Source organism: Oncorhynchus gorbuscha, linkage group LG03 (assembly GCF_021184085.1).
Source record: "Oncorhynchus gorbuscha isolate QuinsamMale2020 ecotype Even-year linkage group LG03, OgorEven_v1.0, whole genome shotgun sequence".
NCBI classification, from domain to species: domain Eukaryota; kingdom Metazoa; phylum Chordata; class Actinopteri; order Salmoniformes; family Salmonidae; genus Oncorhynchus; species Oncorhynchus gorbuscha.
The window spans coordinates 80,567,565-80,580,374 of NC_060175.1; the positions used below are offsets into that span (position 1 = coordinate 80,567,565).

Genomic DNA, 12,810 nt, shown 5'->3' on the forward strand with positions numbered 1-12,810 from the left:
TTGTGTTTGTGTCACATTGCTTCAGATTCTAGAATATGAATAGGAAAACAATCTTGTTTATTTACTTTTGTCATGAGTTTCACGCAGTATTCTTCTTATTTTGTACACAGAGAAAGAAACATTAAAAAGTAAATAGGCCACATTTTTGTTATATATCTGCTTTGCTTGTGGCTCAGGCAAATTATTGAGGCCATCAAACCGTAATGCCAAATCACTTCCCTGTTTGCCACACCCCCTCTCTATAAGGAATTGATGACATTCCAACAGGCGGGGGTTGATGACCTCCTCATTTGCGAATGACGCTTCCGCGAGCCCAGCGTTCAGTTGAGCAACTAATGTGAGTGTTGAAGTATCCCAACCTAGCCTAGAAATAAGAAGAACACTTTCCCAAATGGATCCCCGTGGAATTAAGCTCTTGTTGTTTTCCTATGTATTTATTAGCTTTATATTTATTACACTGCAAACTAAAGAAGGTAAGCGAAGTACTACTTTTACAAATATAATTTCTCCTCTTGCAACAAGTCTATCCTCCTATGCCCAGGTTGTGGGACCACGAGGAAGTTGAACATATAAAGCGCAGCGCAAGAACACACTGATACAATAACGCAACTTGTAGACATTTTTGGTTTTTGTTGTTGCATTTTGACCACAAAGTTAAAACAAATATATATACATTCGATTATCAGCTGTCTATCCCTGATTACTTTATCAACATGAGGTTGGAATTTTGAATTTACAGATTGTCTCTAGATCAATAAGGTTGCAGTATGACATTGTATGAACATATTAAATATAGCACAGACTATTAGACAAAAAAAAGACGATGCTACTTTGCCATAGTTGTCCTACTCTGAAATAAAATGATCAGATACTTTAAAAAAAACAATTAAGTGGAGATTTCTTTCGATAGTTTTTCAAAGGGAATTAAAAAACGCTTTCACACTTGTCAGTGCAAGGTAGCCTAACATCTACATATGGGAGACATGGATAATTATTTGCATGGCTGGGCTGAACATTCATGTCTGTTACTACTTAGTGCACGTTGAATGATAGAATATACTAACTTTATCATCTATTTCATCAAGTTAATGATTACACCCTAAGCTTCCTTTTTATTTTTAAGTCACTGAGATAGGCCTATGTTTAAGTCTCAATTTAGGAAGTGTAAGGGAATACAAAGTTAAATGGAGCAAATATTAGAGTGGCAATTATAATACCAGGAGGCAAATAAACTTCAAAGTGTACTTGTCCCAGCTCTCTCTGTTACAGCAATCACATTAAGACAAGATTACATCAAGAATAGTCTGATGGGTGACAATATTAGTTTATCGCTTGTGAATTATATATTATCATTTGTGTATGATGTCCAGCATAAGAAACAATGCCCCTTGCGACTTTTTCGAATCATAGTCGCACACCTCATGTAGCCTAGCCCATATGTTTTAATAAGCTTTGTATCACAACTAAAGTGGCCAAATACCATCTTAAAATGAAGCACATTAATCTGCTTTACATGGGGTGTAGAGCCTAACTGGCATATATTAGCAGCGCACGCGTTTCAAGTTTGGGGAAGATACCATAAAAATGCACCCTTTTATAATAATAGTATTACATTGCATTTGCGGTCACTTTTGATAATGGTGTTTTCTGCTAATGGAACATTTGCGCTTATAGCCTACTACCATGTGCGCATTGCTGCGCTTCACTAAGTAAAGTGGTTGAATTAGACTTAATTTGGACTTTTTCCCTTGTGCAGAGGTGCTGTTGGATATGAGGGCATCAGGGAGTGAGCTAGGCTGGCTGACCGGGCCATATGAACAAGGAGACAAGCAAGGGGTAAGTATCCATCCACTCTTTCCTATGCCCTCTTCCTGTACTCTTCTCTTTGGGGAAGTAGGGCTGGAGTAGCACATAAAATGCCATGTCTGAATGTCTCACCTTCACACTACTTTCACAACTCTTATTAGCCAGTATCTGCCTTTACAACTTGGTGCTCAAGTACAAATGTTAGTCATTGTAATGTCAAGTTACACCTGCATTGTTTGCTGTTTGGGGTTTTAGGCTGGGTTTCTGTACAGCACTTTGAGATATCAGCTGATGTACGAAGGGCTATATAAATAAATTTGATTTGATTTGATTTGAAAGGGTCATATTATTCTAATGGGGGTTGGGTTTTAGTGCGTATCATGTCTGGACTCTCCAAGGGAGAGACAGACTAGAGAGAATGGCAGTTATAGCAAGCGTGGTAGAGAATACTTGTGGTTTTAAGTCCCTCGTTTCAGAATTGTATGTAAGGGTGCAATTAACTTAAGTTTGGAGCATATGGTACCTTTTGGGGAAAACATAACTCGCTACATCAAATTATCTGTCGTTTCTCATAAGTAGAAAATGGGTTGTCTTTCATCACAGTAAAACTGATTGTTGTTTTTTTTTCTTATCGTTTGCTTTTGTGTCATGCGTGCTTGGGCCCAATTTTGTGTCATTAACGTTTGAGTGGTCATTCAGTTGCATGCAAATAATTACAAGTTGGTCTATTTGATGGATTGATGACTCAAAGGCACATTTGGGCATGCTGAACATACATAATCCTATCTTAAAATTCCTCAAAATAGTGTCTTCAATTGTGTACTAACAGTTATGTTGAATTTCACCTGGCACAATCTTGCTGAAGTTCAACTACTGTATAGACCAGGAAGATAAAGTTAATTGAAAGCCTGAATAGTTGTATTTTATGTTTTTATAGCACTTAATTGTAGACCAAATTGACACGTATCAAGATGATTATGATATCATGTATTATAATTCAAAATGTTTCTACCACGTTTGAATCACCCAAAACATTTTGCAATAGTTTTATGGAGCTGCTTGCTCTCGTGTTGCATGCCTCCGTTTATATGTGATGCCACACAGTCAGCCAACAAAGCACATTCTTTTAATAAATAGCATAGTGGTAACATGCAGAGAACAAACCACAGGCTCAGCCACCCGTGGGGCCAAATGTATTTGAGCATCCACTATTACGCTGAAGCATGTTAAAAGTAGGGCTGTTGCGGTGACCGTATTACCGCCACACCGGCGGTCATGAGTCATGAAGGCAGTCAAATTCCACATGACCATTTAGTCATGGTAATTAGGCTTCTCTAAATTAAGCATATAGGAGTACCTATTTCTTTGTTAACCGCTCAACACAGAATAGTGCGCACTCCCTCAAATCGCTTGGAGAAAATATATATTTTTTTATACAGGTTTGTTCAATTGTATACATACTATAAAATAATGCCACGGAATTACAAACAAATCTAGTCTGCTAAATGAAGTAGTCTAGCCCAGAGCCATTTGGCATAACCACATCAGGACCTAACATAAGGACAACTCGGAGTATGCTATTCTTTTCTTCTGAAATTAACTAAAAATAAATAAAGGATTTATTGTGAAGGTGTATGCTAGATTACATGGATTTATTCAACTTTTTTGTGTGGAAGCCAGGAGATGCTAAATGTGTTTGCTAATTAACCGTCAATTACCGTGAGACCGACAGGTATTTGCTTGACAATCCCCGGCTGATGAAATTTTGTGACCGCCACAGCCCTAGTTGGAAGACTTCTCACTAAAATGTCTAACTGCTGTGGCAGCAAGAGTTGGATACATGGATCAACATCTTGCTTAAGATGCCTCATTGTTGACAGGCCTCAGGGGTATTTCAATAGTATTGTAAAAATCAGTGGGCTTCATTCCTTCGCTAAGACCTCTGGACTTTTCTCGGGGTCTCCCTCACTCACTTTCCCTTTGCCTCCAGGGTTAAAATTACAGGGGTGCTAGTCACTCCTATAACAAATCAAGGCACCCCCATTAGGATTTAAGATGTCAACATGGGCAGTAGGGAACCCCCAATAAGCATTGAACATTTTAACTTTGCTCAAAATGTATCCCCCAGAGTAAGTGTTTAACTGAATCCCTGATAGTCTGTCTGTGTGGTTGTTTCAGTGGGAGGTGGTCCAGAGGAGTCTCAACGGCTCACAGTTCTATACCTACTCAGTGTGTAACGTGGGCGAGCGTGAGCAGGACAACTGGCTGCGCACCACCTTCATCCAGCGCCGCCCGTCAGCCTCTAGAGTCTTCGTGGAGCTGCAGTTCATCGTGCGTGACTGCAACTCGTTCGACGGCTCATCGCTTACCTGCAAGGAGACCTTCAACCTGTTCTCCTCTGAGTCGGACGCTGACATCGGCACCAACTTCCGCAAGGGCCAGTTCAAGAAGGTGGCAACCATCGCACCCGACGAGATCACCAGCCGCAATGAGCTGCACATCAACACAGAGACGCGGGTGGTGGAGAGCCTCAGCAGGAAAGGGTTCTACCTTGCCTTCCAAGACATCGGAGCCTGTGTGGCGCTGCTCTCTGTCAGGGTCTACTACAAGACCTGCCCGGCCACTGTCAAAAGCCTGGCAGCCTTCCCCGAAACAGTGGCAGGGGGGGGGGAGAACCAGGCCCTGAGGGAGGTGGCGGGGGCCTGCATAGAGAATGCGGTGAGCGAGGAGACGCCCCGCATCTACTGCACGGTGGATGGAGAGTGGGTGGTGCCCGTCGGACAGTGCCAATGCAGGCCCGGCTACGAGGCCGTCAATGGCACATGCCGAGGTAAGGTGTATGTTCCTTTGTTGGCTGGTGGTCTGAGAATCTTTCCCCTTTCGCATCATGGATTCTAATGCTGTGTATGTGTGTGGGGGCTTGTGAGTGTGAGTTATGTTCTTTAATTTGTGTTGGCTATAAAAAATGCAAATATTTAAGAGGCAATTCCACAGTAACACAATGATGCTGAGACTCCCATTTTTCACTTTAACATTTTTTAAAACAATTTCCACAGAATTTTACAAAACACATTTACTTAAAGAACAGTGCAGATGCAAAGTTTGGTAACAGAATGACGGAACAAACAGCACAAACAGTCATTCTGTTCCCAAACTTTGCATCTGCACTGTTCTTCATGTAAATGCATTTATGCTACATTTTTAGTGGAAATTGTTAAATGTCATCATTGTGCATAGTTAGCTGGTTTGTTTAACTTTGCAATCAAATCTGATTCTCGGCATCATTCCATAACTGAAAAGTGTTTGAGGTCACCTACTCTTGTTAGTAGCCATTTGTATCAGGACCTTTGGCCCTTGTAAGCTAGTATCCTGCTAATTTATTGTCATTCATTCATTCTCTTATCTTAAATACTCATACATAGCCTTACCTGGGCTTTGTAGTCATGTTGCCACCATGTTGTATTCAAGTCCTCATCAGAGGCACTCTAGTCTACATCTCCTCAGTCCTGCCAAAATGACAAATGTTGCTCAAAGACTGGAGAGGCAGAAGTCACTGAAACTACTGGTGGTGTATTGACTTCTGCAAGGTAAGAGGAGGGTAGAGAGGTGGAGGAGAGAAAGCCACTCTGGTTATCAATTCAATTTCGATTCAATTTCAGTTCTCTGGCTTTCTTCGTTACATGCATCAGAGAAATTGTCATTCCTTAAGTCATTGGGCATTCCTTCTCTCCCTCTCTCTCATATCTGCTGTAAGAGACTAGGTTTCACCGTGTGAGTGTTTTTGTGTGTGACTGCAGCAGGGTGAGAGAGAGAGAGAGAGAAAGCATGTTGGCATGCTCAGGCCTGTTAGGAGCTGTTCTGCGATGTGGCAAACTCCCATCACTGGAACATTAAGCATGTTGCTACACCACTGATTTTGGGAGACACACACACACACACAATCTGTTTCCCCTCCATTTGTAGTATGTGTGTGTGTGTGAGAGAGATATTTTTTTTAAAGTGAGGAATGGAATGTAAAGGTAGGAGAACAATGAGGTGCAGTGTTGAGCTGTAGGCACTGGCTCCTCTCACCCTCCCCTTCCCATTCTCCACTGCATTCCTCTTCCATTTACTCCCAGATTACTGCAGGTCTGAGGAATTCCCTATGGAAAACTCCTGGCCTGTGTTCGAAATAGAACCCTATTCCCTATATAATGCACTACTTTTGACCACAGCCCTATACATATGGAATAGGATGCATTTTGGGACGCACTCCTGCTCCCACCTTACATAAAAAATGGATTGAGGCTGAATACAGGTTGAATACAGAAAGCTACCGTGTAAGGTGAAAGTACATGAGCTTGGCATTAGGAGTGGAAACATACACAGATAAAACTGTGCATACAGTACATCAAATGCACACACAAAGACATACACACACACACACACACACACACACACACACACACACACACACACACACACACACCCTCTTCCCCCCCATGCAGTGTGCTCCAGTTGACTCACTGTTGACATTGACAGTTTTCTTCCTTAAAGGGTAGGTAGCATAAATGTAATCACATGTAACATATGGATTAGCATTAGAATGCGCATCAAAAGTCCCAATGCAAAGTTACACTTCACTTTTCTATTTTTCGAGTTATTACATAAAACTGATCAGAATGCTGAAGTTATGCTGGAAAAACATTTGCGTGGTGTGACGTAATATGGATAACCTGGCAAGCCAGACTATTCCCTATAATATAAACTCCAGCAGAAATAATTTATAATTAAACAAATCGTTTGCACTCACATTTTCTGCCTATTTGCAAGCTACTACTTTATGAATGTATTGTTACATATCAGCTTGCAGGGTTGCTAGCCAACTAGCCTACTTACGTTAGGCCTACGAGCCTGCTAACATTACGTTAGCACTGCGTCTGTCGGCCAGTTGCTATCGACACCTAGCTTACAGCTATATTAAAGTAAATCAAGGTGTCCTAAATGCATAACGCCATCTAACCAATTATCAAATGATGTTACCAGTACATGCCGTTATCTTAGCTAGCAAGCAAGCCATCCTGCTAAAGTTTATTTTAGCCTGCTAGCTAGCCAACCACCACATTCAACATAGCTGAGTAGTAAGCCAGACAACAACTAGTCTAGCACAGGCTGGAACCCACAGAACACAACAACAAAAATTGCCATCAGATATAAAGTAGAGAGAGCAGACTTACCAATTGACGCTAAATTAGCTACCTAAGTTAAAGAGCCAATGAGGGGCCTTCAGAGGGAGAGGCCATTTCACCAGCCGAGGGAGAGTCAGCTAATCCACATTGAATTTAACCGGTTTATCTCCATCACTGCAGATGTAACGGATGTGAAACGGCTAGCTTAGTTAGCGGTGCGCGCTAAATAGCGTTTCAATCGGCTACGTCACTTGCTCTGAGACCTTGAAGTAGTAGTTCCCCTTGCTCTGCAAGGGCCGCGGCTTTTGTGGAGCGATGGGTAACGATGCTTCGAGGGTGACTGTTGTTGATGTGTGCAGAAGGTCCCTGGTTCGCGCCCGGGTATGGGCGAGTGGACGGTTTAAAATTATACTGTTACATTGATGCTGTTGACCCGGATTACTGGTTGCTGCGGGAAAAAAAGGAGGAAGGTCAAAAGTGTAACGGATGTGAAACGGCTAGCTTAGTTAGCGGTGTGCGCTAAATAGCGTTTCAATCCCCTCGCCCGGGTATGGGCGAGGGGACGGACGTAAAGTCATACTGTTACACAGACTCTCGCGATGTACCAGTAGGTCGGTAGGAAATAGAGGTTGCAGGCTTCACGCTCGGCACAGCACCTGGTTTTAGTCAGTCTCATTCCAAAACCGAATAAACCGGTCCCGCTTCAAAGCTAGCTTCTCATTTCTCAGTTGTAAGTCCGTCCTTGTGGATATTATGGCAATATGTGGGTATTACTGCACTAGCTACGAATGACGAAAAACTACTACAATGCTCGCTTGACTACCACTACTAAACGCACAGGAGAAGAGATCTTTCGCATGAAGTTATATGGTTTTTGTAGATTTTCACCAGCACCAACACTTGGTTTGGAATGTAATTACATGCTAGCATAGCGAGTAGCTAACGTTAGCCAGCTGGAACTAGCTAGGTAGCACCGGTTCTCCATATGATGTTGAGAAATAGTGCATTGTGGGTAGTTCTGAAGCTATCCGGAAATAAGTTAAGAAATATGTAAAAATTCTCAACCCACTGTGTGTACACTAAACAAAAATATAAACGCAACATGCAACAATTTCAAATATTTTACTGAGTTACAATTCATATAAGGACATTTGTCAATTGAAATTAATTAATTAGGCCCTAATATATGGATTTCACATGACAGGGAATACCTTAAAATAAAAACAGTTTATCTGGTGTGGCCATCATTTGCGTCATGCAGCCTGACACATCTTCTTCGCATAAAGTTGATCAGGCTGTTGATTGTGCCCTGTTGAATGTTGTCCCACTCCTCTTCAATGGATTTGTGAAGTTGTTTGGTATTGGCAGGAACTAGAACACGCTGTCGTACACGTCGATCCCGAGCATCCCCAACAAGCTCAGTGGGTGACATGTCTGCTGAGTATGGAGGCTATAGAAGAACTGGGACGTTTTCAGCTTCCAGGAATTGTGTACAGGTCTTTGCGACATGGGGCTGTGCATTATCGTACTGAAACATATGGTGATGGTGGCGGATGTATGGCACAACAATGGGCCTCTGGATCACTTCACGGTATCTCTGTGCAATCAAATGGCCTTCAATAAAATGCAATTGTGTTTGTTGTCCATAGCTTATGCCTGCCTATACCATAACCCACCGCCACTATGGGGCACTCTGTTCACGTTGACATCAGCAAACCGCTTTCCCCCACAAAGCCATTGGCCCTGTACAGTTAAAACTGGGATTCATCCGTGAAGAGCACACTTTTCTGGCATACCAGTGGCCATCGAAGGTGAGCATTTGCCCACTGAAGTCAGTTACGATGATAAACTGCAGTCAGGTCAACACCCTGGTCAGGATGACGAGCACGCAGATGAGTTTCCCTGTGATGGTTTCTGACAGTTTTTGCAGAAATTCTTCGGTTGTGCAAACCCACAGTTTCATCAGCTGTCCGTGTGGCTGGTCTCAGATGATCCCGCAGGTGAAGAAGCCAGATGTGGAGGTCCTGGTCTGGCATGGTTAAACCTGGTCAGTGGTTGTGAGGCCAGTTGGACATACTGCCAAATTCTTTAAAATGACAGTGGCTTATAGTAGATAATTGAATGTTAATTTATCTGGCAACAGCTCTGATGGACATTCCTGCAGTCAGCATGCCAATTGCAAACTCCCTCAACTTGAGAAATCTGTGGCATTGTGTTGTGTGACAAAACTGCACATTTTCGAGTTGCCTTTTATTGTCCCCGGTACAAGGTGCACCCATGTAATGGTAATGCAGTTCAATTAGCTCACTAACAGGGATGTAAATACATTTGTGCACAAAATTAAGAAATCCGCTTTTTGTGGATATGGAATATTTCTGGGATCTTTTAATTTCAGCTCATGAACCATGAGACCAACACTTTACGTGATACGTTTATATTTTTGTTCAGTATAGTTATAGGTTACCAGATCGTGACTACAACTAAGTCTTTGACCACACTGTGTTGAGTAAAAACACATGCTTCTTACCCTCTAAGAATGCCTTTCTTTACACATAATCTTTGCTGGCAGAAAGGAACACAAACTTTGTGTTACCACACAAAGACACACATTTGACCTGGCTGCTCCTTGGATTGTGTCGAGCTGACAGTGCCCACACCCTGTCACCCACATGAAAGCCATATGCACACTCATCCCAGAGCTGGGCAAATATGTCTTAAGGCCAACTTGACCTGTGTTCCAAATGGCATCCTATTCCCTATGAACTACTTTTGACCAGGGACATTTGAGACGCACACCCAGTATCTAAATGCTCTTGTTTACACACAGTCTGAATGTTGTTGAGCTCTTTTTTTTTTGTCTGTGGGAAAAATCCTGAGGGAACCAGTAAATTAGTTATGTTAAGGTTATTTTCTCCCAAAGGAGGATTTCCCTTTTCCAGTAATCTAGGCCTAGTTTTCCTCTCCCCTAAACTGATGTCGGTGACTAAGTTGAAGCTGCATGACTGTGCCTGCCGTGTGGTGAATGACTTTATGGGTAGTAATTGACTTGGGTGTGTGTGCTTTATGTGCAGTAACTACTGGTTCTGCCTGCGTCTTTGTCTTCCTGCCCTCATTTCTTTTGCTCGTTCTATTTTCTTTTTTCTCTTTATTGCTCCCAGGTTCTACCCCCCCCCCCCCTTCTAATCTTCATTTTCCAACTCTCCTGTAAGTTTTATGATCAAAAGTAACATTATTACTGACTATTCCCTCATGGAACCAGCTACAAGACAACATTTTCTATTGCTCTCTGGATGATGAAGATATTATTATGGTTGGTCTGTGTGCATCTACTGAATGTGACACCATTTGAATCGCAACATCCCGTTTCACGACCCATGACCCAGATGTTACTATTTAGACTTTGTGCTGTTCTGTGTATGCCAGTAAATAAAACAAGTCTTTTTTTGCTTATTTGACGACTCTCTCCAAAAATAATAAACAGACGCTACATTTGAAAAGTATCCCTGATCTGTGTACCGTAGTTTGGTAGGGATACACATACTGTACATCACAGGAGGCTGCTGAGGGCAGAATCAAATCACATTTTTATTGGTCACATACACATTTAGCAGATGTTATTGCAGGTGTAGCGAAATGCTTGTGTTCCTAGCTCCAACAGTGCAGTAGTATTGAAAAACGATTCACAACAATACACACATGTAAAAGAACAGAATTAAGAAATATATGAATATTAGATTGCGCAATGTTGGAGTGGCTTTGACTAAAATACAGTATATACATATAAGATGTGAAAACATTATTTAAACAATATTAAAGTGGCCAGTGATTCCAGGTCTATGTATATAGGGCAGCAGGGTTGTGGAAGCCGGCTAGTGATGGCTATTTAACAGTCTGATGGCCCTAAGACGGAAGCTGTTTTTCAGTCTCTCGGTCCCAGCTTTGATGCACCTGTACTGACCTCGCCTTCTGGATGATAGTTGGTGTGAACAGGCCGTGGCTTGGGTAGTTGATGTCCTTGATGATCTCTTTGACCTACCTGTGACATCGGGTGCTGTCGGCGTCCTGGAGGGCAGGTAGTTTGCCCCCGGTGATGCATTGAGCAGACCGCAGAGGAGAGACCTGCGGTTGCGGGCGGTGCAGTTTGCCTTACCAGGCAGTGATACAGCCCGAGATTATGCTCTCAATTGTGCATCTGTAATAGTTTGTTAGTGGGTGGACCATTACAACAAGCCTACAAGTCCTCAGTCCAGCTTCTCTCAGCCTATAGCGGACAGTCTGAGCACTGATGGAGGGATTGTGCGTTCCTGGTGTAATTCGGGCAGTTGTTGTTACCATCCTGTACCTGTCCCGCAGGTGTGATGTTCGGATGTACCAATCCTGTGCAGGTGTTGTTACACGTGGTCTGCCACTGCGAGGACCATCAGCTGTCCGTCCTGTCTCCCTGTAGCGCTGCCTTAGGTGTCTCACAGTACGGACATTGCAATTTATTGCCCTGGCCACATCTGCAGTCCTCATGCCTCCTTGCAGCATGCCTAAGTCACGTTCACGCAGATGAGCACGGACCCTGGGCATTTTTCTTATGGTGTTTTTCAGAGTCAGTAGAAAGGCCTCTTTGGTGTCCTAAGTTTTCATAAGTGTGACCTTAATTGCCTACCATCTGTAAGCTGTTAGGGTCTTAACAACTGTTCCACAGGTGAATGTTCTTTAATTGTTTATGGGTTATTGAATAAGCATGGGACAGTGTTTAATCCCTTTTATAATTAAGATCTATGACTTATTTGGATTTTTACAAATTATCTTTGAAAGACAGGGTCCTGAAAAAGGGCTGTTTCTTTTTTTGCCTAGTTTACGTATTCCTCTTGTCCAAATGGAATAGGGCAGTGTGCAGTGTGATTGCGATTGCATCGTTTGTGGATCTATTGGGGAGGTAAGTGAAGTGGATCTAAGGTATCAAGGAAGGTAGAGGTGATATGATCCTTAACTAGCCTCTCAAAGCACTTCATGAAAGTTATATTCTTAGTAGTAATGCTGTGGATATCCAAAAGTAATTTCCAGTTGTATGTAATAACACAATCTTTCTGGCCTAATAATGTAAGAAATATTGCTGCATAGGAGCTAGAATCAGAGCTGCCATATCTGTTGGCACCGTCTCATATTGGGTCATAATAATGGCCGGAATAGAGCAAATGTAATGGCATCAAACACCTGGAAACCATGTATTTCATACTATTCCGCTGCAGTCATTAACACAAGCCCATTCTCCCCAATTAAGGTGCCACCAACCTCCTGTGCTGTACATGCAGCAAAAACAGTTGGCGTTCTTCACATATTGGACAAGAAACGTCCACATTTTGTCCAGATAAAATGTCAACTGAAATGTAAAAACTTTTTAATTTTCTGAATATATCTACTGGGATCACAGCATTGATATGACACAGGTGATAGTGAATACTTGACAAAAAGAGAGGATTCACCCCAGTTTACTCCCTAGAGAGTCATTATGAAGAGCGGAACAATTGTTATTTTGGTGCAACATATCAGCAGTGCAGTCTGGTGCTGGAACCAACTTGTTTATTGTAATCAGAAAGAAACATCTCTGGGACTGGTTTGTGACGTTTTGTTCTTTATCAGATGGGGTGTATAGGCCTACAGTGTTACATATACTATTTTCCGCTCCATGGAATCCATAGCTTAAGAGGAGTCATCATTATGGATACTGTGGATTTACTTGGCCTATGATTGCATTGTGTTGATAGTCCTCATTAAGGGCTATTTTTGGACTTTCAGCAGATGTTCATATCAGTCTTTCTTTCTTAACCTTTGAAAATGGGGAGGT

General features: G+C 42.3%; 1 protein-coding gene across 1 annotated transcript in view; it reads left to right on the top strand.

Annotated features, from left to right (window-relative positions):
- The first annotated feature begins 312 nt into the window (after positions 1-312).
- LOC124032009 (ephrin type-A receptor 2-like) overlaps positions 313-12,810 on the top strand; it is a 39,841-nt gene continuing 27,343 nt past the window's right edge. Inside the window, exons 1-3 of the mRNA XM_046343944.1 lie at positions 313-473; positions 1,757-1,836; positions 3,985-4,636. Of these exons, the coding sequence (XP_046199900.1) occupies positions 392-473; positions 1,757-1,836; positions 3,985-4,636 (814 nt within the window). The 5' untranslated portion in view covers positions 313-391. The remainder of the gene's footprint in view (positions 474-1,756; positions 1,837-3,984; positions 4,637-12,810) is intronic.